The sequence below is a fragment of the Topomyia yanbarensis genome, chromosome 3 (assembly GCF_030247195.1).
Source record: "Topomyia yanbarensis strain Yona2022 chromosome 3, ASM3024719v1, whole genome shotgun sequence".
Lineage (NCBI taxonomy): Eukaryota > Metazoa > Arthropoda > Insecta > Diptera > Culicidae > Topomyia > Topomyia yanbarensis.
Window position 1 is genome coordinate 310,604,870 of NC_080672.1, and position 27,458 is coordinate 310,632,327.

The 27,458-nt window shown below is 32.5% G+C and overlaps 1 protein-coding gene across 1 annotated transcript; it reads left to right on the forward strand.

The window, feature by feature from the left end:
* The first annotated feature begins 56 nt into the window (after positions 1 to 56).
* On the forward strand, positions 57 to 24,082 carry LOC131688047 (uncharacterized). The gene is made up of 3 exons (XM_058972174.1): positions 57 to 411; positions 2,455 to 7,089; positions 23,853 to 24,082. Exons 1-3 carry the CDS (start codon positions 57 to 59, stop codon positions 24,080 to 24,082), a joined length of 5,220 nt encoding a protein of 1,739 aa, XP_058828157.1.
* The last annotated feature ends 3,376 nt before the right edge of the window (positions 24,083 to 27,458 follow it).

Genomic DNA, 27,458 nt, shown 5'->3' on the forward strand with positions numbered 1-27,458 from the left:
AACATCGACTCAGTAGCTATTCATTTTGGACTTGGCTAACGAGTGAGTCGTATCAAATGGCACGATCTCGTTCTTTGAACGCTAAGTATGCGGCAAGTTACCGCAAGCGGAAGAGGCAGGTGCCTCCATCGACCTGTGAAGGAGAGGAAGGAGAGCCGAGTCGCTTTTCGAGGCGAGTAGAGCAGCAGCAGGAAGGAGGACCGAGTCGCCGTGTGGGGCGAGTGGAGATGGATGGACAGACGAGACGAGCGGAGGAGGAAGAAGTGGAAGTGGTGCCAAGTCCGTTGGCACAGACGAGGCGAGCGGAGGAGGAAGAAGTGGATGAACGAACGAGTGTCGAAGTGGTGCCAAGTCCGTTGGCTTCAGGAGCAAGCGCGATTCGTGAAGAACACTCGATTGGATGCATTACTGGTATGTTCTATTTATTTATTGGTTAATAGTACAGACTTTACACACAGACTAGCAAAGTGTCACAAAATTGCAGCCAAACGCACTGTCAAAAAGTGCAGCCAAACGAGCAAGTTTTTCATGTAAAAGTAGGCTTGTATATATTCATGGTTGCTAGTATAACTGTTTTTGTCTCCGCAAGTCTGTTTGTAATGAGTCTGTAGTTAACAGTTATTTAAGAAAGTTCGTTCAAACACAACGTTACACTCATGTAGTGATACTATTACATTCGCTTGCTACATTTCAATACCAGGCGTTAAGACATTCCTATGACATTGTATATTTATTGGGGATTTAATTGGGTTGGTCATTCGCCATTATCCTATGATATTATCTAAATGTCTTATAAGTGATATCATTTATTCTCGAATTAAAATCAAATGTTTGTGAATCAATTGTTAAACGGTATCATTGCTTCGTTCCCAAAACAGTATATTCTGGTTGCAGTTGAAAATCGAAATAGTGAACTTGCGCCTTTCGATTTTTTTTTCCTATTTTCAGCGTGTGGAACTAAAGCGCACCTGGTGTAAATAATGCACAAGTTGATTCTCTAGCATGTTCACAAGATGCGCTTTAGTTGCCCACTCTGCAAATAGGAAAAAACGAAACGATTCAACTGCAACTAGAATACAAAACTAGCGCGCAAATTTCGACACAGAAAAAATATTGGTGAGAGTAAGAGATTTCATGAGAAACCGGCCGACTGCAAAATATGACCAACTTTGCAGTTTTGTTCGGTTTATGAATCTTCATGATTTTTTCTGGCAATTGCATTATTTTGATACAAGAGCAAATTTTCAAAAGGGCGTAAACGTTTATAGGTACACTAATTTCCAAAATTTTTTGGTCGATTATTCTATTTTATACAGCAAAACTATCTGAGAATGAGTTAAAGGGAAGGAATATTTCTATACGAAAAAATATGTACTGAAAAAAATGTGTCATTTCACAAAACAATGTATATTCAAAATTTAAATGCAAAAAACCCATTTTTTTGAATTTTCATATTTTGTTCAACAAACATTTAAGGAGAAAAGAAACATTTTGAATGAGTATGCATGATGGAGAACTAATCAGTAAAAAGTTTTTCTAACAATATATTTATAGATGCTTTTAAATTTCATACTAATTTTATACAGAATATATTTCTAGGTATTTTAAATCAAAATGCTTTAAGGTTGGAGAAACAATAGGCAAAATTCGAAAACGAAAACAGCAGTTTTTTTCCACACCGAGAGTTAGATTTTCATAAAAATCAATCAGCAGTACTGTAACAACATTTTTCATAAGCTGATTGATTTTTATAGAGATCTAACACTCGGTGTGGAAAAATTGCTTTTTTCATTTTCGATTTTGGCGATTCTCTCTCCAACATTAACAAAAATCTTCCAAAATGGCATAGTTTTCGAGATATTTGGAATTTTGTTCTAACAAAAATAATTCGTGTTATTATGCCCTTTTAAAAAGTTATTCGCGTTACCCCATCATAAAATGTCAACCATCTAACGTTTATCGTTTTAAAGGCGTAAAAGAAATATTTTCAGTGTATTTGGATCACGAAGAAACTTTCAATAAAGATTTCCTAACAACTTTTGGCATTTTTTTGTAATTCATACTACAGTGAAGACCTGATTTTATCAGCATCCGATTTTATCAGCTTCCGTTTTTGTCTACCCCCGATTTTATCACGAATCAAGTTGATTTCGAGTAAATCCTTTCTTTAGAATGTTTTTCTTATCATAGAGATCCGAAATATGTAAAAATGAAAATTTCAATTTTTTTTAAATTTTGCGCTGTCAGACCCCCAATCCAGTTAAAACTTAATTGCGAAATACAATATAGTGTGTGTAGTATGCGAAGCTACCGGGGATTTCTAAAAAAGTAGAACATGTGCGTTTGTTTGATCGTTGAAATTCATCTCTACGTTTATGGGAAATATTTTAATTTACATTATCTACTTAAAAATGTTAGTTCCAACTATTGATTGTTATTATTATTTAATTATAGATATGGTGCGTATCTATGAAAGGGCTAGCAAAGAACTAAAAAGGCGATTTACTGATAACGATTTTGGTGTAGCGTGTAGCGTTTGCGACCGTTTATGGTTCGAAAGTGATTTAAAAACGATCAGCAGTGTAGAGGAAAATGTACTCAGAATGGGATCTTTTGAATCTGCGGAGGGGTTCAGGGTTTGTCAGACATGTCGTAGCAGTTTGAAGCGTGGCATAGTGCCAAAGCTGGCTACAACGAATGGATTTGTATATCCAGTTCGTCCTGCGGGTTTACCTCCTCTCGATCCCATTAGTGAAAGATTGATTTCTCCACGATTACCTTTTATGCAAATCCGACGTTTACGTCATGCTGCAGGTAGTCATTCAATAATGGGCCAGATTATTAATGTACCAGTGGATGTACCTGATATGATTCGCGTACTCCCAAGAAACATTGATGACGATTATGCGTTCAATGTTAGTATAAAGAAGCATTTAATTCACAAATCTTCTTATTTAAATGGGTTTATAAAGAAGAATACAGTGAATAAGTGGCTCGAGTATCTTGTTGATACTCCGTTATATCGTAGATATGGCATAGTTATCAATCAAGATCAGTTGAATGGGCTTGATCAACCATCGTCAGCACTTTCTGAAGCTGACGAGTTGGAAACCATCGATACTTCGAGCGACTATGAGTTATTGATTGGGCAACAACAAACGCTTCTTTGGAATGAGGACAAGTGTTTGGAGATTGCACCCGGCCAGAACAGAGTACCTTTGTCATTAATTTTTGATGAATTTGGGGAGGAACTTTCTTTTCCTGATATTTATTTTGGACATCCACGTTCCTTTAAAGCTGATGTTCATGTAACCGCCTTTATGATGGCTACAAGTGAACTTAGACGTCGCGATAGACGAGGTGCAAAACCACAACATTTACTTTATATGGCCGTAAAAATACTTCGCCTTCGTGTTTCTGATGGTTTGCAAAATACATTTAAATGTATGGGAACTGCAAATATTACCCGTGCGATGTTGAAGGATCGAAATTTCTTGGAGACTTGCATTGAGCGTAACTTGTCATTTCTCAAGTCTATCCCCAATTCAGTCCAATATTGGCAACAACGCAAACGTGATGTCTTTGCCATGATTCGTCAACTTGGCCGACCAACAGCGTTCATGACATTGAGTGCTAATGAAACTCGATGGCCTAATTTGTTGAGAATTTTGCATAAACTTTCCGGTGAGCATAATATCGACTTAACAGATCCCATTGATCAATTAAGTGCTCTTCAGCGAACTATGCTTGTTAATGAGGATCCTGTAACCTGTTGCATTTATTTTAACAGGTTGGTTGATACTTTAATGAACATACTCTCTTCTCGACGATATAGTCCGTTTGGTGAGTATTATGTGGTTGATTATTTCAAACGAATAGAGTTTCAGCACCGTGGTAGTCCACATGCTCACATATTGCTGTGGTTAAATAATGATCCTCAAGAAACAAATTCAGAAAATATGCCTGCTACAGTGGAACTTATAGATTTTCTATGTTCTGTTAGTGCCAATGGCAATCAGATTCATAAACATACATTTACGTGTTACAAGCGGAATGAAAAACAATGTCGGTTCAATATCCCTTATTGGCCCATGGATCGAACTAGAATTTTGTTGCCGATGGCATCGAATAATTCGCGCCGTAATCAGCTAACATCAAAAGCAAGGCAAATGCGCGAAATATTGAATATTAAGGTATATGCAACACTGGATGACTATCTTTCTGACTGCAATTGTTCGTACGATAACTATTTGGATGTTATTCGTGCTTCTTTGCAACGACCCACAGTTCTTTTGAAACGATGCATGGAAGAATTATGGACTAATCCATACCATCCATGGGTTGCCAACGAACTACAGTCGAACATGGATCTTCAATTTATTATGGACGAATATTCATGTGCTGCGTATGTAGTTGAATATGTAAACAAAACAAATAGAGGCATTAGTAGCTTGCATCTTGAATTAGTCAAGTTACAAGAAGAATACCCTGATCAAGATTACGCTGCCCTACTGAAGAAGGTCAGTATTAAAATGCTGAATTCAGTAGAAATGTGTGCCCAGGAAGCTGCTTGGTATTTACTACGGCAGCCAATGTCAGAAGCCAGCAGACAAGTTGAATTTATACCAACAATGTGGCCACATGAACGTATAAAATCTAGAAAACACACAAAACAAATGGACGAGGAAGGCATCGATGATGATTCGACCGATGTGTGGACGCTGAACATAATACAGAAATATGAGAAGCGCGAGGGTCTCGTAAATATTTGTTTAGCAGATTTTGTAGCGTGTTACACGAAGGATAAAAGTAGTAGTAACACATATAAACAACGAAGTATACCTCGAGTAATCCGGTGGAGAAAATATAAAATGACAGAATTAAACGATTACAAGCGTGAAATGGTACTTCTATTTCTACCATTCCGGAATGAAACTTGCGATATTCTTGATCGTAACAAATTCATTGACTTGTATAACCAAAACGAAACTTTCATATTGAACAAATTGAAACAATATGATTGTGATATTAATCTCGAACAAGTCGTCGAGGAATATCTTCGTATAACTGAAGAAAGTGAAAGTGACGATCTTCAAAATGCAGCCAACGAGAAACACAATGAATTCGTACGGGCTATTATCATGGAGCCCAACGATGACGATATTGAACAATTGCCTAGTGGTGCTCTAGCAGCGGTCGTTAAGAAACGTACCAATGTTATGAGTAAGCAAGACTATTGTGCTCTAGTCAGGACTACAAATGTAGAACAACGAAGTTTGATTTTACATTTAATTGATATCTTGCACAGCTTCGACGGAACGAACACACCTTTGCAGATATTTTTCACTGGTCCTGCAGGATGTGGTAAAACGTTTACACTTCGCATACTGATGGAGACATATAATCGTTTCAGTCAGGCACATAATTCACTGAAAAATGCATATGTTGCTTGTGCATCTACGGGCAAAGCCGCTGTAGCTATTGGTGGCACCACAGTGCATTCCGCTTTTCGCATTACAATGGCTCGCAGAAATAATTCAAAACTTGGGTTTGAAACTCTTCAACTGTATCGTAATGCTTTTAATGGCGTTAAAGCGATCACTATTGATGAAGTTAGTATGATAGGTGCAGATGTGCTAAATATCATTCACTCTCGGTTGCAAGATATCACCGGAAACTATGACGATCCGTTTGGCGGAATTCACCTCATATTTTGTGGCGATCTTCGTCAATTACCACCTGTCAATGCTCGACCAGTTTACAAATCATGTAGAAACTCTATTCATGGTCCTGTGCTGTGGCAGTCCCTGAATTTCTTTCCATTAAAGCAAGTTATGCGGCAATCCGATATTCAATTTTCCACTATTCTCACTAAAATTGGCAATGGCGAGACACTTACAGACTCAGAAACTGAGCGGATTGAGAGTCGATTCCGAACAGCCGAGTGGTGTAGGCAAAATGTACCGAATGCTATACGTCTCTTCCATCGCAACATTGATGTAGAAACGTACAATACTGAAACATTACGCGATCGGGAGGGTTACGATTTTATTGTAGACGATATTTTCACAGGCTACACGAACGCTGAACAGTTAGCAAGCGCTCGTAGTAAAGTTCATAAAATGAGCGTTGTGGAAACAGGTGGTCTACCTTATTTATTGCGATTAACGACCGGAATGCCCTATATGATCACCACCAACATTGACGTTGAAGATGGGATGGTTAATGGTGCTATAGGGGAACTCAAATTCATTGAGCACTGCGATGATGATTCGGGTGAACGAATTATCCGACTATGGATGAAATTTGAAAGTGATATTATCGGTGCCACTTTGAAAATAAAATCTCGTCCTTTAGTGTACTCTAAACCAGCTCAGTTGCAATTTGGTTGGGTTCCTATTATAAAGCGATCGGCCAGCATTAAGCTTGGTAAGATCACTTGCAAACGAGTTCAATTTCCGGTCGTTAGTGCGTGTGCGCTTACAGTACACAAATCGCAGGGAGGTACATTCTCTGAAGTTGTATTTGACTACGACAAAGGTCTAGAACAACAATTGGTTTATGTTGGGCTGTCACGAGTCACATCAATGGATGGGCTTTATTTGACTAACTCGAAAAATAATTTCAAATTTAATCATTGCAAGGGTAGTAATTCACCCCGTATTGCTGAACTGAGAACAGAGCTTGTACGTCTTTCAAATCATCAGCTGCCGACGATTAGTGGTGTATTGCTGGATTTCATTGAAACGGTAAATCATAGTTGTAGCTTAGTAAGTCACAATGTACAAAGTTTACAAGCTCATTCGTTAGATATTTCAACTGATAATTTACTAACCAAAGTTGATATTTTAGCCCTCAGTGAGACGTGGTTGAACAATTGTTCTACTGTGGATATAAAGGGTTTTAGTTGTATTGCTGAATCCAAGCGCCCCCATTCTAGAGCTGGTGGTGTTGCAATTTATCAGAGAACCTCTGCATCTCCTATGGCTGTTGTTCATGAAATCGAACAAGTTAGTGAGGAGTATGATGGGAATTTATCTTTGGCTGATAATAACGGTGACATTTGTGCAACGGAAATTTTGCTAAAAGGTACTAAAACGTTGCTGGTTGCTATATACATTTCACCAGATACAACTTATAAAGAAAAGCAATTTTTCGTTACACGTAATTTATTTCCATACGCTCGAAAAAATGTTCCAATGGTCGTTTCAGGCGACTTCAACATAGATGTTTCAAAACAAGAGAATTTGAAATTTGTTCATTTCATGAATGAATGTCTCAAGCTTCGTTTGATCTCTGATCCATCACAAGCAACTACACTTGCAGGCACATGCATTGATCTTGTATTTGTCAAAAACGTCAATGCAGAAACCCGAAGATATATTTCGTACTTTTCATATCACAGACCAATACTTTCTTTAATTGATCCAGTGGTTTAATTTCAAATGTAAACAACGCTTGAAAAATTATAACCGGTTGACGACCTACACCTACACCAATCATGTCAGAATCGCCTCCTGGACAACAGCTAAGCCCGGAAATAGTAAGAAGTCAGAAGCATCCAACGAGAATCGAAGCCAGCGCATCTCCCCCACCAAGGCCAACAACGCCAACAAAAACGGTCCTTTTCAGGACCACCATCATTTTTGTAAAGAATAATTTGAAATATTCCTCGCCCAAATCACCTTCTGTCCGAAAATTCCAATGAATATCAACATATTTGAAGAACGTGTTCCTTATGTATTCTACATCTCTCCGGTTATGTCGCAGACATTACCCACCCATCTTTTTTCAATAGCGATCATTGTTACTATTTACAGCTGGTATCAGCTTGATAATCCTAAAAAAATACGAAAATGACAGTTTCGCTTCTAAACTGCTAGCAAAAAAAGTATCGCCCTGTTTGTTTGCATGGAGCGTGGAGGGTGAAACTTTAAATAAACAAATAAAAATACAGTTTCGCCCGTTGTATTTTTGCTGTAGTTTAAGAAAGCAATACCGTAGAATCAAATTTTTAGGTAAATTTGTTGCGTTTCAAAGCCCTCATTCGCATGCATGAAAAAAGCCTTATGTTTACATTTGTAAGTATCGCCCTTTCACAAAAAAGCGTTGAAATGAAATCGCAGCTCCTGATATCACGTTATCTCTGAAGTGCATGCGTGCATAGTTCCAAATTTTACTTCGGCATCGACTTTTTCTAAAGGTGACTTCCCAGTAGTATCCTTGATTTGAATTATTATCGCTAATCCTAATGCCAAAGAACAAATAAAAACCTCTCGAAAACGAAGCGTTTGGGAAAATCATCATCATTACGGGAATTTTCATTTTCACGAAACTTTTTGATATCCTTCCGTCATTTGCGTTAATGCACTGGGTGCACAGTGCTCTGAAAATCTAGCGAAATCGTCTTAGGACACCAGCGGGTCTAATTCAGAGCTATCTGCGCGGCGAGTTAAATCTGTTAAGGATACTAAAAACTAATTTCTATTCCATAATTTTCAGTTCAGCAATTCGAGAGATCGTGCTCACCGCAAGCCATGAAAAATAGATTACGTTGTGAAGCGATGGTCACTATTTATTAAAAATCACGGTTAAATAAAAAATTAAACTATTAAAAAAATTCAAATAGTTTATAATTTTCACAAACTTATTAGGAAAAATGTATTAATAAGCTTTCGTAATATTGTGTAGGAAAAAAGCTGAAAATTTCAGTATTTTCTCTATCTGCAACATATAAACCCTTAAGTATACCAATTAATTGGTATACGAATTGGAATAGGCTCGCCAAATTTTGGAAGAAGTCTATAAAATTACCCCCTGAAAGCTACCTAAAAATTGTTGTAGTTCGATGCAATAAAAAAATCCCCAAAAATGAAATGTATCTATTAATGTGAAACACAGTGAATAATACATACAATAAAGACCCATTTTTATCAATCTCATGGTGTAATTTAGGCTGACAAAATGGGGACATTGACTAAATCGGGCATTTTTTTCTTTATAATAAACTGAAGCTGTTAAAATAATCTTCCGGTCCCTTGATGTAGTCTGATAACTATTTCTGATTATGATGAACTTTTTATTTTTGCATATTTCCATCTTCATGATAAGGAAAACATGCTCAAGAAAGGATTTACTCGAATTCAGTCTTGTTCGTCTGCTAGAGCCCATCAAAGATAGGTTCATATTTGGCTGATAAAATCGGGGTTTCAATGTATTATAATAGATATTCAGCGTTCGAAGAAGTTTCTTGTGAACGAGTGTAGAACGACTTTGTTTCTACTTACTTGAAGTCAGCGGCGTAGCCAGAAATTCGGTTTGGTGGGGATTTGGTGAAAATCGATCATACTGTCCAAACGGCATAATTCCGAGACCGTAATTTTTGAAGTTTTAAAATTATGCAAAATTATTTTTTCAGAAAATAGTAACAGAGTTCGTGTCTTTAGCGAATTTGTTGAGACTTTATTGTAGTCATGAATATTAACCTGAGAAAATTCACCATAAATACTTCTTGGACGATATACCGTCAAAATTATTTTATCAAATGATGCGCTGTTTAACGTTTGTAAAACTCATCGAAGATACTAAACCTCCGAAATTGGCGGTTTCAAAATGTTGCTATCTTGACCTCAAATTACTGTTTTTAAACATTTGACCTTTACATATAATTGGTCATACAACAAAAATCAAATGCTCATCAAAATCGATCAGAACCTGCTAGAATCGAATGGAAATCGTTATTTTTCATAAATCTCTCTCTATATTTGGAAAGTGTTATCCTCGTTATTAATCATATTACGTTTTCGTTTCAACTCGACGCATTCCCAAAATAAAAACCTGTTTTAATCCACCTAGTGGTGCAATTGTGCTTGTCTCATTTGTCCAGACTACGATTCCATGGCTGGTTATGTTCAATACAATGGTGGAAATGAATATTACATGTTCAGTACGATTTGCACATACATACAACGGAACGACAGCCACGATCTTGAGATACTATGTGATATTGAAACATCGCTTGAAACCAGCGGCGGAGCATGGAGAATGATCCGGGAGGTCCAGGTCTTGACGAAAATTTTCAACTTGTTAAGAAATTTTAAACTAGTTTTAATTTTAAAGTAGCAACCCCTTACTGCATACTCCCTCCGGGCCAGTATGATTGACGATTTTTAGAGTGATTGCATAACCTTTCTATATGAGAAAGGCAAAAATGTACCAAAGTCCAAAAAAGTCAATTTTTGTCAAACATCTCAATGTTTCATGCACTCTAAAGTCATTTGGCATCAAAAATACAAATTTGATTTTGAAAATTTTTCATTTCAGTTTATATGGGAATTTGCTGTGTGATTGCACTCTTCAACTCGTAACTCCGGAACCGGAAGCCCAGTCAATAAAAAATTCAATAGCAGCTGATGGGAAGGTTGTACCTTTCATTTGAGACTAACTTTGTGCAAATCGGTCCAGCCATCTCTGAGAAACAGAGGTCACATTTTTTTCCACATACACACACACATACACACAGACATTTTCCGATCTCGACGAACTCAAGCGATTGGCATATGACTTTCGGCCCTCCGGGTCGGGATTAGATTGACGAATTTTAGAGTGAATGAGAAAGACAACAACATTTTTAGCAAATGTTGAAAGTTATGCACTTTTTTGGTGAGCAGTTCTATGTTTCATAGACAGTAAATCAATTTTTACTTCGCTTCCTATTAAATAAAGACCCTTATTACAGTACATCTCTACAAAAACGAGCTCAATTTGGAAATAAATCTGAGGATTATGATTGATTACAGAACTCTGGAATTTTCTATTGGAATGTTTTCAGGCAGGAATTTGATATTGATGCTATTAGACAACTGTGAAATCAAGACCAATAGATCAGTTACATATCAGGAGGACCCCATTCCGACAATTTATCAAAAGTCCTCATGATGTTTACAACAACAGGTTATCAATCTACGGATCAGATAATTGTTATTGTAATATTGAATTAAATAAATAAATTTTCAACTTCAATCCAATATTTTTTTGTTGGTTGTGATGGGGGGGGTTGTATGGTGTTAAACCCCAAAACTTTCTCTTGGTTACGCCGTTGCTTGGAGTTATTTATTTCGCTTTTCATTTTCCGATATGTTTCAGATCGATCCGATGGTTATAAGTTAGAAAAATTGCAGTCAGAAGGTTCGCACAAATGAACATTTTTGTACTGATAAGTTATCAAGTTCCTCCCAGACAACTTGGAAGTGTTCGGTGATTATTTCTAGCGGTTGTAGATAGAAAAATGAAATACAAAATTCGATTTATCGAAATAATGTTTGGCTTATTTCAATGGATTATTACTATATTGAACAATAAATAGGCGACAAAGAGTAATCCACAAACAACAAGCCATAACTTTTAAAGTATTCAAAATAGATATTTGAAGTCTTCAGTAAAGTCTACAAATTTGCTGAAGGCATCATTTCGATATAATCACTTCCAAGAAAATTTGTGAAAATATCTCACTCATAGGAGGATTAATCTGCAAAAGCACAACACCAAAAGAAAGGGCATATTGCCTCCATTATATTCTCCGAAGATACTATTGACCTGAAATAAGCCGTTTTGGCGTTAATAATAGATTACATGTTTTTGGTCATATTTCTGGCAATGGGAAATGATAAAAATCTTTCGTCCGCATTTAATGTTAAATATCTCTTTTGATAATAGTCCGATTTCAACAATCTATAGCTTGTTCCAAAGGTATTCGTTAAAGTTGTCTAAAAATATATAAATTGTTAATCTATATTGTCGATTTCGGCAGATAATTCAAAAAAACTGCAAAAAACGCCATTTTTACGCATTCAAACATCAGAATCATTGGAATTGGAAACCAAACATCAGAATCAAAAACAAATTAATAGCGTTCATACTGTTTTTTAGTTCTTTCATTTAAAATTGGTTTGGATAAGATCGGTTCAGCCATTGCTGAGAAACATGAATGAGAATTTGTCCGTTACATACACACACACATAGACACACACACAGACATTGTCCCAAATCGTCGAGCTGAGTCGATTGGTATATAAGACTCGGCCCTCCGGGCCTCGAAAAAAATCTTGAAAGTTTGAGCGAATTCTATACATTTCTTTTATAAGAAATGTAAAAACTCTAACTTCTTCACCCGAAAATTCAATTTATGTTAGCAACATATTCGATGTTTTATCGAAGATATTTGTAAATTTTCTCACATTGTGTGTAATGCCAATGAAAAGAAACACAAATCTCCGACGCCGATTACAGTGGTGATCTCCGAATGGCTATTCGAACTGAGCTTTGGACGTTCCTTCGTGAAAGCCTCTTTTCAGATTGGTCGAAGAGGAGAATGTCGAGTTGCCGCGGAGAACTTGATTGGCCACAAACGACTTCTCCTGTATCTTACGCAGAAGTTACATAAATTTGACTTTTCATTTTTTTATTTATTTATTTATTCAAGGCTCTCTTGAAAGAGTTGCTGTAAAGTCAAAGTTTGGACTAAATATCCAAAGTATTGAAGAAATGACTTAGCTTCACTTCTTCCTTTGTGAAGAGAAAGACTCACAGAATTAACCCACCAACATACTCTGGAATTATCCAGGTGCTTCAATTAATTCATTTTAACCGTAATGAGGTCATTGGCGGATCCAGGGGGAGGGTCCTGGGGGTCCGAACCCCCCCCCCCCCCGTAATTTTTTGACTTCTTGAGAAATTTTAAAAAAGTTTCTATTTTAAATTCGCTTTAAACTTAAAAACATTCCAAACCACCAAAATTGATTTTAATTAAATGACGGGTATTACATATTAGGTATTGTGCAAGAAACATTTCAAAATCGAAATTTCGGACCCCCTCCGAAATTTTTTTCTGGATCCGCTCTTGAATGAGGTTAATGATTCAAAAGTATTAAAAAAGCACTTTTTATGGTCACATGTTGCTAAAGTGGGGAATACTATAAACGACACGGAAGTAGAATCCAAAATCTGACCCAGTATAGTCAATACAAGGGCTTTGGACACGGCACTAAAACTGCCATTTAGATTCCAAATGTATGATTTGTGGTGATAATTTGCACACAAAGTATGCTTGTCCAGTGAAAGAAGTTACAGAGAATTTGGAGTGCGCCAATTGTCGTAGAAACCGAAAATCGAATTTCTGGGCATGTCCTATTCGAGGAAAAATTACTCCTACAAATCAACAAAAGAAACAAATAAAAAAAATTGCCTTTTTCTTCAGGTATTTGTTAATAAAACTTGTTTAGCCATGTTCACAGATTCCGAACAGAAAAACAACTTCTTCACCAATACAAGGATCTTCGATTTCCGCCACACCATCCTACAATGGTGGTTCATTTTATGCTTCGGTGGCAGGTAACGCAACAAAACAAAGACTATAGCCGTGCCACCAATTTCGTGTCCACACAACGCAACGTAACCATTGAATATAGAGAGCATAGCAGAAAAAAGATTAAATCTTTGCAGCAAGCAATGTTTCAATTGACAACTGCAATGCTAATTTCATACTCCATGTATGAAGTTTTTAAGACTGAGTGGGAAATTGCTAACAAAATTGTAACTAATTTGTTGTTTAATAATAATTTTAAATTATCAAATTTATGAAATTAGAATTCACTAAAATGTGCGAAGATGAATTTTTCAACTTCTTGAGGGTATATTTTACATATAGCCGTTGTAACCAATTTCCTTTAGACCAAATATTAAATTGAAGAATAACTCGATTTGTGCTATTCATCGATTTAATCCAATTGTTGCATTAGTCGAGAATCGCAATAGCAGTAAATCGCAGAACCGAACATCGCATTTTGCCTTCTTTTGACTTCAAGGTGATCGAGTGTTTGGGTGTTGAAATTGAAACCGATCTCGGTATCATTTTGTTGCTGCAAAATATTTGCCTTTTCAATGAACTGACGAATAAACAAACTTCTTGAAAGGAGATTTTAAAAAACGTACAAGAGATCTGTTGAAACCCTTCGTAATCGGCGATTTTAACACTAAACACCGATTCTGGAATAACGTTCAAAGCAACTCCAACTACTGTGTACTACTTTTTTACTGATTGCTCAACTGTTTATCATTCAATTTTGTTTCCAAATGGACCTACGTGCTTTTCGTCGATTTTCAATTAAATACTTAAATACCTAAATACATAAACACTTCAATACTTAAATACTTAAATACTTAAATACTTAAATACTTAAATACTTAAATACTTAAATACTTAAATACTTAAATACTTAAATACTTAAATACTTAAATACTTAAATACTTAAATACTTAAATACTTAAATACTTAAATACTTAAATACTTAAATACTTAAATACTTAAATACTTAAATACTTAAATACTTAAATACTTAAATACTTAAATACTTAAATACTTAAATACTTAAATACTTAAATACTTAAATACTTAAATACTTAAATACTTAAATACTTAAATACTTAAATACTTAAATACTTAAATACTTAAATACTTAAATACTTAAATACTTAAATACTTAAATACTTAAATACTTAAATACTTAAATACTTAAATACTTAAATACTTAAATACTTAAATACTTAAATACTTAAATACTTAAATACTTAAATACTTAAATACTTAAATACTTAAATACTTAAATACTTAAATACTTAAATACTTAAATACTTAAATACTTAAATACTTAAATACTTAAATACTTAAATACTTAAATACTTAAATACTTAAATACTTGAATACTTAAATACTTAAATACTTAAATACTTAAATACTTAAATACTTAAATACTTAAATACTTAAATACTTAAATACTTAAATACTTAAATACTTAAATACTTAAATACTTAAATACTTAAATACTTAAATACTTAAATACTTAAATACTTAAATACTTAAATACTTAAATACTTAAATACTTAAATACTTAAATACTTAAATACTTAAATACTTAAATACTTAAATACTTAAATACTTAAATACTTAAATACTTAAATACTTAAATACTTAAATACTTAAATACTTAAATACTTAAATACTTAAATACTTAAATACTTAAATACTTAAATACTTAAATACTTAAATACTTAAATACTTAAATACTTAAATACTTAAATACTTAAATACTTAAACACTTAAATACTTAAATACTTAAATACTTAAATACTTAAATACTTAAATACTTAAATACTTAAATACTTAAATACTTAAATACTTAAATACTTAAATACTTAAATACTTAAATACTTAAATACTTAAATACTTAAATACTTAAATACTTAAATACTTAAATACTTAAATACTTAAATACTTAAATACTTAAATACTTAAATACTTAAATACTTAAATACTTAAATACTTAAATACTTAAATACTTAAATACTTAAATACTTAAATACTTAAATACTTAAATACTTAAATACTTAAATACTTAAATACTTAAATACTTAAATACTTAAATACTTAAATACTTAAATACTTAAATACTTAAATACTTAAATACTTAAATACTTAAATACTTAAATACTTAAATACTTAAATACTTAAATACTTAAATACTTAAATACTTAAATACTTAAATACTTAAATACTTAAATACTTAAATACTTAAATACTTAAATACTTAAATACTTAAATACTTAAATACTTAAATACTTAAATACTTAAATACTTAAATACTTAAATACTTAAATACTTAAATGCTTAAATACTTAAATACTTAAATACTTAAATACTTAAATACTTAAATACTTAAATACTTAAATACTTAAATACTTAAATACTTAAATACTTAAATACTTAAATACTTAAATACTTAAATACTTAAATACTTAAATACTTAAATACTTAAATACTTAAATACTTAAATACTTAAATACTTAAATACTTAAATACTTAAATACTTAAATACTTAAATACTTAAATACTTAAATACTTAAATACTTAAATACTTAAATACTTAAATACTTAAATACTTAAATACTTAAATACTTAAATACTTAAATACTTAAATACTTAAATACTTAAATACTTAAATACTTAAATACTTAAATACTTAAATACTTAAATACTTAAATACTTAAATACTTAAATACTTAAATACTTAAATACTTAAATACTTAAATACTTAAATACTTAAATACTTAAATACTTAAATACTTAAATACTTAAATACTTAAATACTTAAATACTTAAATACTTAAATACTTAAATACTTAAATACTTAAATACTTAAATACTTAAATACTTAAATACTTAAATACTTAAATACTTAAATACTTAAATACTTAAATACTTAAATATTTAAATACTTAAATACTTAAATACTTAAATACTTAAATACTTAAATACTTAAATACTTAAATACTTAAATACTTAAATACTTAAATACTTAAATACTTAAATACTTAAATACTTAAATACTTAAATACTTAAATACTTAAATACTTAAATACTTAAATACTTAAATACTTAAATACTTAAATACTTAAATACTTAAATACTTAAATACTTAAATACTTAAATACTTAAATACTTAAATACTTAAATACTTAAATACTTAAATACTTAAATACTTAAATACTTAAATACTTAAATACTTAAATACTTAAATACTTAAATACTTAAATACTTAAATACTTAAATACTTAAATACTTAAATACTTAAATACTTAAATACTTAAATACTTAAATACTTAAATACTTAAATACTTAAATACTTAAATACTTAAATACTTAAATACTTAAATACTTAAATACTTAAATACTTAAATACTTAAATACTTAAATACTTAAATACTTAAATACTTAAATACTTAAATACTTAAATACTTAAATACTTAAATACTTAAATACTTAAATACTTAAATACTTAAATACTTAAATACTTAAATACTTGAATACTTAAATACTTAAATACTTAAATACTTAAATACTTAAATACTTAAATACTTAAATACTTAAATACTTAAATACTTAAATACTTAAATACTTAAATACTTAAATACTTAAATACTTAAATACTTAAATACTTAAATACTTAAATACTTAAATACTTAAATACTTAAATACTTAAATACTTAAATACTTAAATACTTAAATACTTAAATACTTAAATACTTAAATACTTAAATACTTAAATACTTAAATACTTAAATACTTAAATACTTAAATACTTAAATACTTAAATACTTAAATACTTAAATACTTAAATACTTAAATACTTAAATACTTAAATACTTAAATACTTAAATACTTAAATACTTAAACACTTAAATACTTAAATACTTAAATACTTAAATACTTAAATACTTAAATACTTAAATACTTAAATACTTAAATACTTAAATACTTAAATACTTAAATACTTAAATACTTAAATACTTAAATACTTAAATACTTAAATACTTAAATACTTAAATACTTAAATACTTAAATACTTAAATACTTAAATACTTAAATACTTAAATACTTAAATACTTAAATACTTAAATACTTAAATACTTAAATACTTAAATACTTAAATACTTAAATACTTAAATACTTAAATACTTAAATACTTAAATACTTAAATACTTAAATACTTAAATACTTAAATACTTAAATACTTAAATACTTAAATACTTAAATACTTAAATACTTAAATACTTAAATACTTAAATACTTAAATACTTAAATACTTAAATACTTAAATACTTAAATACTTAAATACTTAAATACTTAAATACTTAAATACTTAAATACTTAAATACTTAAATACTTAAATACTTAAATACTTAAATACTTAAATACTTAAATACTTAAATACTTAAATACTTAAATACTTAAATGCTTAAATACTTAAATACTTAAATACTTAAATACTTAAATACTTAAATACTTAAATACTTAAATACTTAAATACTTAAATACTTAAATACTTAAATACTTAAATACTTAAATACTTAAATACTTAAATACTTAAATACTTAAATACTTAAATACTTAAATACTTAAATACTTAAATACTTAAATACTTAAATACTTAAATACTTAAATACTTAAATACTTAAATACTTAAATACTTAAATACTTAAATACTTAAATACTTAAATACTTAAATACTTAAATACTTAAATACTTAAATACTTAAATACTTAAATACTTAAATACTTAAATACTTAAATACTTAAATACTTAAATACTTAAATACTTAAATACTTAAATACTTAAATACTTAAATACTTAAATACTTAAATACTTAAATACTTAAATACTTAAATACTTAAATACTTAAATACTTAAATACTTAAATACTTAAATACTTAAATACTTAAATACTTAAATACTTAAATACTTAAATACTTAAATACTTAAATACTTAAATACTTAAATACTTAAATACTTAAATACTTAAATACTTAAATACTTAAATACTTAAATACTTAAATACTTAAATATTTAAATACTTAAATACTTAAATACTTAAATACTTAAATACTTAAATACTTAAATACTTAAATACTTAAATACTTAAATACTTAAATACTTAAATACTTAAATACTTAAATACTTAAATACTTAAATACTTAAATACTTAAATACTTAAATACTTAAATACTTAAATACTTAAATACTTAAATACTTAAATACTTAAATACTTAAATACTTAAATACTTAAATACTTAAATACTTAAATACTTAAATACTTAAATACTTAAATACTTAAATACTTAAATACTTAAATACTTAAATACTTAAATACTTAAATACTTAAATACTTAAATACTTAAATACTTAAATACTTAAATACTTAAATACTTAAATACTTAAATACTTAAATACTTAAATACTTAAATACTTAAATACTTAAATACTTAAATACTTAAATACTTAAATACTTAAATACTTAAATACTTAAATACTTAAATACTTAAATACTTAAATACTTAAATACTTAAATACTTAAATACTTAAATACTTAAATACTTAAATACTTAAATACTTAAATACTTAAATACTTAAATACTTGTATACTTAAATACTTAAATACTTAAATACTTAAATACTTAAATACTTAAATACTTAAATACTTAAATACTTAAATACTTAAATACTTAAATACTTAAATACTTAAATACTTAAATACTTAAATACTTAAATACTTAAATACTTAAATACTTAAATACTTAAATACTTAAATACTTAAATACTTAAATACTTGTATACTTAAATACTTAAATACTTAAATACTTAAATACTTAAATACTTAAATACTTAAATACTTAAATACTTAAATACTTAAATACTTAAATACTTAAATACTTAAATACTTAAATACTTAAATACTTAAATACTTAAATACTTAAATACTTAAATACTTAAATACTTAAATACTTAAATACTTAAATACTTAAATACTTAAATACTTAAATACTTAAATACTTAAATACTTAAATACTTAAATACTTAAATACTTAAATACTTAAATACTTAAATACTTAAATACTTAAATACTTAAATACTTAAATACTTAAATACTTAAATACTTAAATACTTAAATACTTAAATACTTAAATACTTAAATACTTAAATACTTAAATACTTAAATACTTAAATACTTAAATACTTAAATACTTAAATACTTAAATACTTAAATACTTAAATACTTAAATACTTAAATACTTAAATACTTAAATACTTAAATACTTAAATACTTAAATACTTAAATACTTAAATACTTAAATACTTAAATACTTAAATACTTAAATACTTAAATACTTAAATACTTAAATACTTAAATACTTAAATACTTAAATACTTAAATACTTGTATACTTAAATACTTAAATACTTAAATACTTAAATACTTAAATACTTAAATACTTAAATACTTAAATACTTAAATACTTAAATACTTAAATACTTAAATACTTAAATACTTAAATACTCAAATACTTGAATACTTGCATAGAAAATGAGTCAAATCTGAAGACATTGGCTCGATTATTCGAACATTTTTGCTTTTCTCTCAAACTGCATATCACTGCAATAATTTATGCAAGCTAAAATTTCCGGAAAAAACATTTTTTGCCTTTCTCATATAGAAAGGTTATGCAGTCGCTCTTAAAAATGACAAACTAATCCCGGCCCGGAGGGCCGAATGCCATACGCAATTCGCCTCAGTTCGTCGAGATCGGAAAATATCTGTGTGTGTATGTGAGTATGTAGAAAAAAATGTCACCTCTGTTTCCCAGAGATGGCTGGACAGATTTGCACAAACTTAGTCTCAAATGAAAGGTGCAACCTTCCCATCGGCTTCTATTTTTTTTTTTTTGTTGATTGGACTTCTGGTTCCGGAGTAACGGGTTGAAGAGTGCGACCAGCAAATTCCCATATAAACTGAAATGAAAAATTCTCAAAGGGGGGGTAAGGGAAAATTTCAAAATCAAATTTGTATCCTGAAACGTTGAGATTTGATGTAATCTCGAAAAAAAAATTTGTCGAAGATTGACTTTTTTGACTTTGGCACATTTTTGCCATTCTCATTGTTTCAGGTTATGCAATCGCTCTAAAAATCGGCAACCTAATCTCGGCCAAAGAGGGCCAAAAAATTTTTTGGCTTGTATAGGCTTAGGTAGTAGTATGCAGTAAGGGGTTGCTACTTTAAAATTATAAGTAGTTTAAAATTTCTTAACGGATCATCCTCCTTGATTTGCCGCTGGTTTCAAGCAATGTTTCAGTGTCGACACATAGTATATCAAAATCGTGGCTGTCGATTCATTGTAAAGTGAATAAAGTGAAAATAAATTAGTAAAATGAATAAAGTTTAAAAAAAATAAATGAATTAAAGGAATCAAATAAATTAAATGAAGAAACTGAACAAAATTAATAAAATAACCGAAATGAATAAAATGAATCAAATGAACTAAATGAATTAAATGAATTAAATGAATTAAATAAATTAAATGCATTAAGTGAATTAAATGAATTAAATTAATTGAATGATTTAAATGAATTAAATGAATTAGAGGAATTAAATGAATTAAAGGAATTTGATTAATCAAATGAATTAGATGAAGAAAATGAATAAATAAATAAAACGAATTAAATGAATTAAATGCAAGTTGGTAAAATTAAGAAACTAAATAAAATATATGAAGCGAAAAAAATAATAAACTGCATAAAACGAAAACAGTGAACATAATTTTTTTAATTTAATACTGATTATAAATAATGCCACTGGTCATTTTCGCACCATGACCAGTAAAACCTAAATCATACAACAGAGGATATTTTATTAGAGTCTTGGGAATCAAAAATGCTCCCGGTTATGCCACGAATATAACATGAATATGAATTATAAAAGATTTCTATTACCTCACTACTAGGTGGATTACTTGATGATCTGTGTATTAATATACCATCCAACACATTTACTTCACTTTAAAACGCAACGCTTAAATCTAGCTCCAGAAATATTTTTTCCATTTTCTTTTTGAAGTGAACTTACATATTAAATTTTAGAAAAATGCGCTAAGGGTTTTTTATACTTGGGATACGTGTCTTGTAAAAACCCGCCTTAATTGCGAAAACCGTGTAAAAAACGCGTTACACTGAATGCAAAAAAACTTAGATGATTTTGGGAAAAGTGATGGCAACTTCCGGTTTAGTGGAATTCTCTAAAACCCAATAAATATGAAGGCTTGACGAGGAATATTTGAGGTCGGAAGCTATTTTGAAACCAAGATGGCTGTAAGAAAGGAAAAATTTCAAATCTAAAAAATACAGGGATTTCATTAATTCAACAAATAATTTTGAAGCAGACAAAATTTTACATACAATAGCGATGCAGTAAAGAGACAACGATCGTGTTTAACCATTCTAAAGATTCGAAGATTACATGCACTGACTTTGGCGCAATATCATTCTTACCTACTCTTCGTACATTTCTACATTCGCGTCTACTTACACTTATCACCTTAAAATTGGCTATTCGCAGCCGGTGAGCTTTACCCGAGCTTCGAAGCGATGAGCTCATAATATTTTGCACGCAAACACTTTCGATGAATATTTATTCTGGGATGATTCCTTCTACATACATACTGTGCATTGAAATACGCGTAGGCAGGGCCATGCCCGCGTGGATGAAGCTTTACTGTGGAAAAGAAAGCGAAATTCGGCAATACTATTCTTCATCGTTTCAAGGAAACGAGTTGAATCACCTTCGTACATAAAAATGTGTGACTTTTCAGAAGAATAGGTGCAAAACATTTGCTTTTACAGAGATAACTAATTTTCGTATTTTTCTTGGTATGTTAAGATTTCTTTTTATTTTTCGTCAAGCATTTGTAGACGACATGGTATTACAATATTTGCTTAGGGGCCATGCATAAATGACGTAGCATTTTGGGGGGTAGGGAGGGTATACCAAATTTGTGACGAAGTGTGACGAGGGGGAGGGTAGTGTCAGAAGTTGTGCGACGTAGCATTAAGTTTAAAACCCATTGTTTAGAGAAAACAATTTAATGATCATCCATTCCCAAGAGAAATAAATTTAAATTCAAACAAGTTACTTTTGATGCGGTTTTTTCATGAGGTAAATTATACGATTCGCGGAATTGCAAGTTCGCGAAAATACAAAAAGATTTTGTATGCGGATTTAACTTGCTACATTAGTTAGCTAATGTTGCTAATTAGTAGACTTAGTTTGAAAGCTGAATTAAATTTTCACTTCGGATTCAACCAAACAAAACTTAGTAATTTAGATGAACGTATGCTTCTTACAATCATTGGCGGCTGCACGATTGTGAACTGAGAGAACTTCTCTTCATGCTCCCTTTGACTTATAAAATTCAAAACAAAACTATCAACACTATATTTGTCATGAAATGGGCTTATTTTGCGCGCAATTTGCTGTTATAATGAAAATGTTGATAAAAGTCGTCAAACATTTTGAAAGGACATGTATTTAAAATAATTGAAAAACATATGTAATTTTTTTCATCTCCCGGGCGCTTTGCATGGGACGAGGGGGAGGGGGTAGGTAAATGCTACGTTATTTACGAGGGGGAGGTTAGAATTTTGTGACCAAATGCTACGTGGGGGGAGGGAGGGGTCAAAAATCGCCGAAAAAAAGCTACGTCATTTGTGTACGGCCCCTTATATACTATACATAATTTCTACGATTAAGTTCAAATTTAATTTGTTTTCTGGACATGGAAAGGTCGATTATTGCACAATTTTCATAATAATAGTTTGTCCTAAAAGATTGTTCTTGGAATAAATTACGAGTTCTCAGTTGACGGCTAGATACATAAAATTTTATTTGTGAAAGTAGTGATGCGGATTGTACACGTTGAGAAATAATGTCGTTCATAAGCTTGATTGATTCAGAATATCATTGCAATATATGACGATTTAAATAAGGTGATCTCGGCTAATAGCCATATTTTTACCGCACAGCTATTACGCAGCGTACAAAAAAATTGATTCGGAATTTCCATATTTCCATAAGGAATTATTTCCGAAGCATATATGCATGTAATAATGACAAAGACGATGGTTCATGATTGACGAATAATTTGGAAACCGAAAATATAATACATAGTACAGTACAAAATAATTCCAAAAAATTAAAATGGAAAAAGGATTTGTTCCCTACCGTCAAATGTTCGTTTTCTTGCAAATTGTTTCAAAATTCCAAAATAAATAACGGATAAACAATAATGAAGTTCTAGTTCAGCTACAAGCAACTAGCAGAAGATTGAGGTTCTAAAACATCTACGACATTCATCTCAAATGCGGAAACATAAATAAATCACTCTCCGTTCTTTGTTCGTGGGATTTTCTGGTAGAAATTTCCTCCAGACAATCCAGATCCCGACTCTACTCCGCGTCGAGTGACTACTTGGATCAAACTGACTCTACCTACGTCTCCGGCGCCCAATGCAGAGTATGCCAGCATCACACTTCCTCGTTCGATCTCTTTCTATTCCGAGGGTTTACCGCCCAAGATCCAATGAGGTTGCCACCTGGTTGGAACGCAGCGGTTGGGAGTGGAACGTATTTCCAGGTAGCATTCTAAGCGCATCTCATCCCATCCCGTTTGCAAGTTTTCCAGCGACAGATCACGGTGTGGCAAAAACGGGGCCTCTGCAGTTCGCTGCCCGTTTGGTTGCGGTGTGGTGGCATAACTTCTCGCGATGTGATAATGCCTTTCCTCTCTTTCCCAGACCCGGTATCGGCAATTATGTCGTCGTCCTCATCGTCGTCCAGCGATGGTTCGACTTGGATGGCTGCTGTGGTGATCATTTTGCACTCGCTCGTTGGGGATGTACAATTTTCTAAAATGTATGACTCGTTATTATGTACGAGCAAAAATTACGAATCTTATCTTTAAAATGCGCAAAACTAATTAAAATAATAAAATTTAATTGAGAATATCCGCTCTCAATGACCATATTTATGAACAGTGATTCGTCTTACACGCTGTATCAGTAAAATCAATTTATGATGGTGGTACATAATATGCTCAGGATTAGCATAGTAATCAAAGTTTATTAGTATGTATATCCTCATTAAAGATTCACACACTTGCACTACCTTCGAATTTTTGTTGTTGTGATTATAGAGGTTTAACCGTATTTCTAGATATTGAGGGTGTTTTCGACAATGTATCTTTCTAGTCTATTCTGGAAGCGACGCGCGGTCATGGAGTATCTGTATGCATCTCGGGTTGGATAAACGCAATACTTAGTAATCACATTCTTTACTCGTCACTGAGACAGATCAAGGGAAAAGATCTACCAACCGGATCATTAGCAAATATCATCTTTATAGGATTGTTGTCCGGCATTCTTGCAACATACCTTGCCCACACAGAAAAAAATATTTTGTAATTTTAAGTTTATTTTCATGCACATATTTGGAGCATGAATATAAAATTAAGTTCCACCACAAATACACATGACTTGTTGTGCTTTCTTCAACGAATTTTATAATAATTTCACACGTCGATTGAAAATTGCAGTTTCTTTAAACGGAAAACCAATGCACTTCAATGTATTTTTACTCGAAGACTGCTGTAAGATGAATGACATGTAATATTACACGAATGACAGTGTAAAATTGCTTGTTGTTTGAGGCTCCAATTGATTTTAACGTAATTTTCAATCAAATTTTTGATTCAATCGTTGTATGCTTACATTCGTATTGATTTACATGTCGCTTAAATTTCATTATTTTTTGGTGTGCACCGTATCCTTACAGCTTTGGCTACATTTTGGATACTAGGTTCGCCATAGAGTGCAGCGAGCTCGTGGTTCATCCTTCGCCGCCACACACCGCCGAAGATCGTCCTTAACACCCGTCGCTCGAAAACTCCTAGCGCTTTCAGGTCCTCCTCGAGCATGGTCCAAGTCTCGTGCCCGTAGAGAACCCTCCGATCTTATTAGCGTTTTGTACATGGTGCATTTGGTGCTGGGGTGAATTTTTCTTGACCGCAGTTTCTTATGGAGTCCATAGTAGGCCCGACTTCCACTGATGATGCGTCTTCGGATTTCACGGCTCACGTTGTTGTCAGCCGTTAATAAGGATCCTAGGTAGACAAAATCCTCCACTACCTCGAAGGTATTCCCGTCATTTTCGGTTCCGCCTACCAGCATATACTTTGTTTTGGACGCATTTATCACCAGTCCGACCTTCGCTGCTTCGCGTTTCAGGCGGGTGTACAGGTCTGCCACCGTTCCAAATGTTCGGGCGATAATGTCCATGTCGTCCGCGAAGCATACAAATTGGCCGGATTTCGAGAAGATCGTGCCCCGGCTGTTGAGCCCGGCTCGTCGCATCGTACCTTCCAGAGCGATGTTGAATAGTAGACACGAAAGTCCATCACCTCGTCTCAATCCCCGTCGAGATTCGAATGGACTGGAAAGTTCACCCGAAATGCTTGCGCTGTTTTGTACACCGTCCATCGTTGCTTTGATCAGTCGAGTCAGCTTCCCGGGAAAGCTGTTTTCGTCCGTGATTTTCCATAGCTCTACGCGGTCGATACTGTCGTATGCTGCCTTGAAGTCGATGGACAGGTGATGCGTTGGAACCTGGTATTCACGGCATTTCTGGAGGATTTGCCGTACGGTGAAGATCTGGTCCGTTGTCGACCGGCCATCGAAGAAGTCGGCTTGATAACTTCCCACGAACTCATTTACTTTAGGTGATAAACGACGGAAGATGATCTGAGATAGCACTTTGTAGGAGGCATTCAAAATGGTGATCGCTCGGAAGTTCCCACACTCCAAATGGTCGCCTTTCTTGTGAATGGGGCAGATCACCCCTTCTTTCCAGTCCTCCGATAGCTGTTCGGTTTCCCAGATCCTGATTACTAACCGGTGCAGACAAGTGGCCATCTTTTCCGGGCCCAACTTGATGAGTTCTGCTGCAATACCATGCCAGCTGCTTTGTTGTTCTTGAGCTGTTGGATGGCATCCTTAACTTCCCTCAACGTGGGAGTTGGTTCATTCCCGTCCTCAACTGCACTGGCGTAGTCAAATCCTTCGTTGCCTTGGTCATCTGTACCTACATTCTCCTCACCGTTCAGGTGCTGGTCGAAGTGCTGCCTCTATCTTTCGATCACCTCACGGTTGTCCGTCAGCAGGCTCCCGTTCTTATCCCTACACGAAGCCTTTGCGGGATGCGTTCCATGTATCTTGAGAACGGCACAGCAGTTCAATTTCCTTGCACTCTGCTTCTTCCAGGCGGCGTTTTTTCTCCCGGAAGATGCGTGTCTGATGCCTCCGCTTCTGTTTGTATCGTTCCACATTCTGTCGGGTTCCATGCTGCAGCATGACCGCTCGCGCTGCATTCTTCTCCCTCAAAACCGCTCTGCACTCCTTGTCGAACCAATCGTTCCGTCATCTCCGTTCCTCTTACCCGACAATGTCCTCAGGTACGTTGTTGATGGCTGCTTTTACTGTTCTCCAGCAGTCCTCTAGAGGGGCCACGTCGAACTCTCCCTCGCCCGGCAACGCTGGCTCGAGGTGCTGCGCGTATGCAGTGGCGACATCTGATTGCTTCAGTCGTTCCAGATCGTACCGTGGCGGCCGTCGGTACCGTACATGATTAATGACGGATAGTTTTGGGCGCAGTTTAACCATCACCAGGTAGTGGTCAGAGTCGATGTTAGCGCCACGATAGGTCCTGACGTCGATAATGTCGGAGAAGTGCCGTCCATCGATCAGGACGTGGTCGATTTGCTATTCCGTTTGTAGCGGTGATCTCCAGATGTAACGATAAGGAAGGCTGTGCTGAAAGAAGGTGCTACGAATGGCCATGTTCTTGGAGGCGGCGAAATCAATGAGTCGAAGGCCGTTCTCATTCGTCAGCTAGTGAGCGCTGAGTTTTCCAATCGTCGGTCTGAATTCCTCCTCCTGGCCTACCTAAGCGTTTAAGTCCCCAATGATGAT

Bases quoted from the DNA above. Each gene is read 5' to 3' on its own strand.
- LOC131688047 (XM_058972174.1), top strand. From the start codon at position 57: ATGGCACGATCTCGTTCTTTGAACGCTAAGTATGCGGCAAGTTACCGC. The intron at 412-2,454 runs GTATGTTCTATT...ATTTAATTATAG, and splicing joins CTCGATTGGATGCATTACTG to ATATGGTGCGTATCTATGAA. The intron at 7,090-23,852 runs GTACTAAAACGT...ATTTTCTGGTAG, and splicing joins AACGGAAATTTTGCTAAAAG to AAATTTCCTCCAGACAATCC.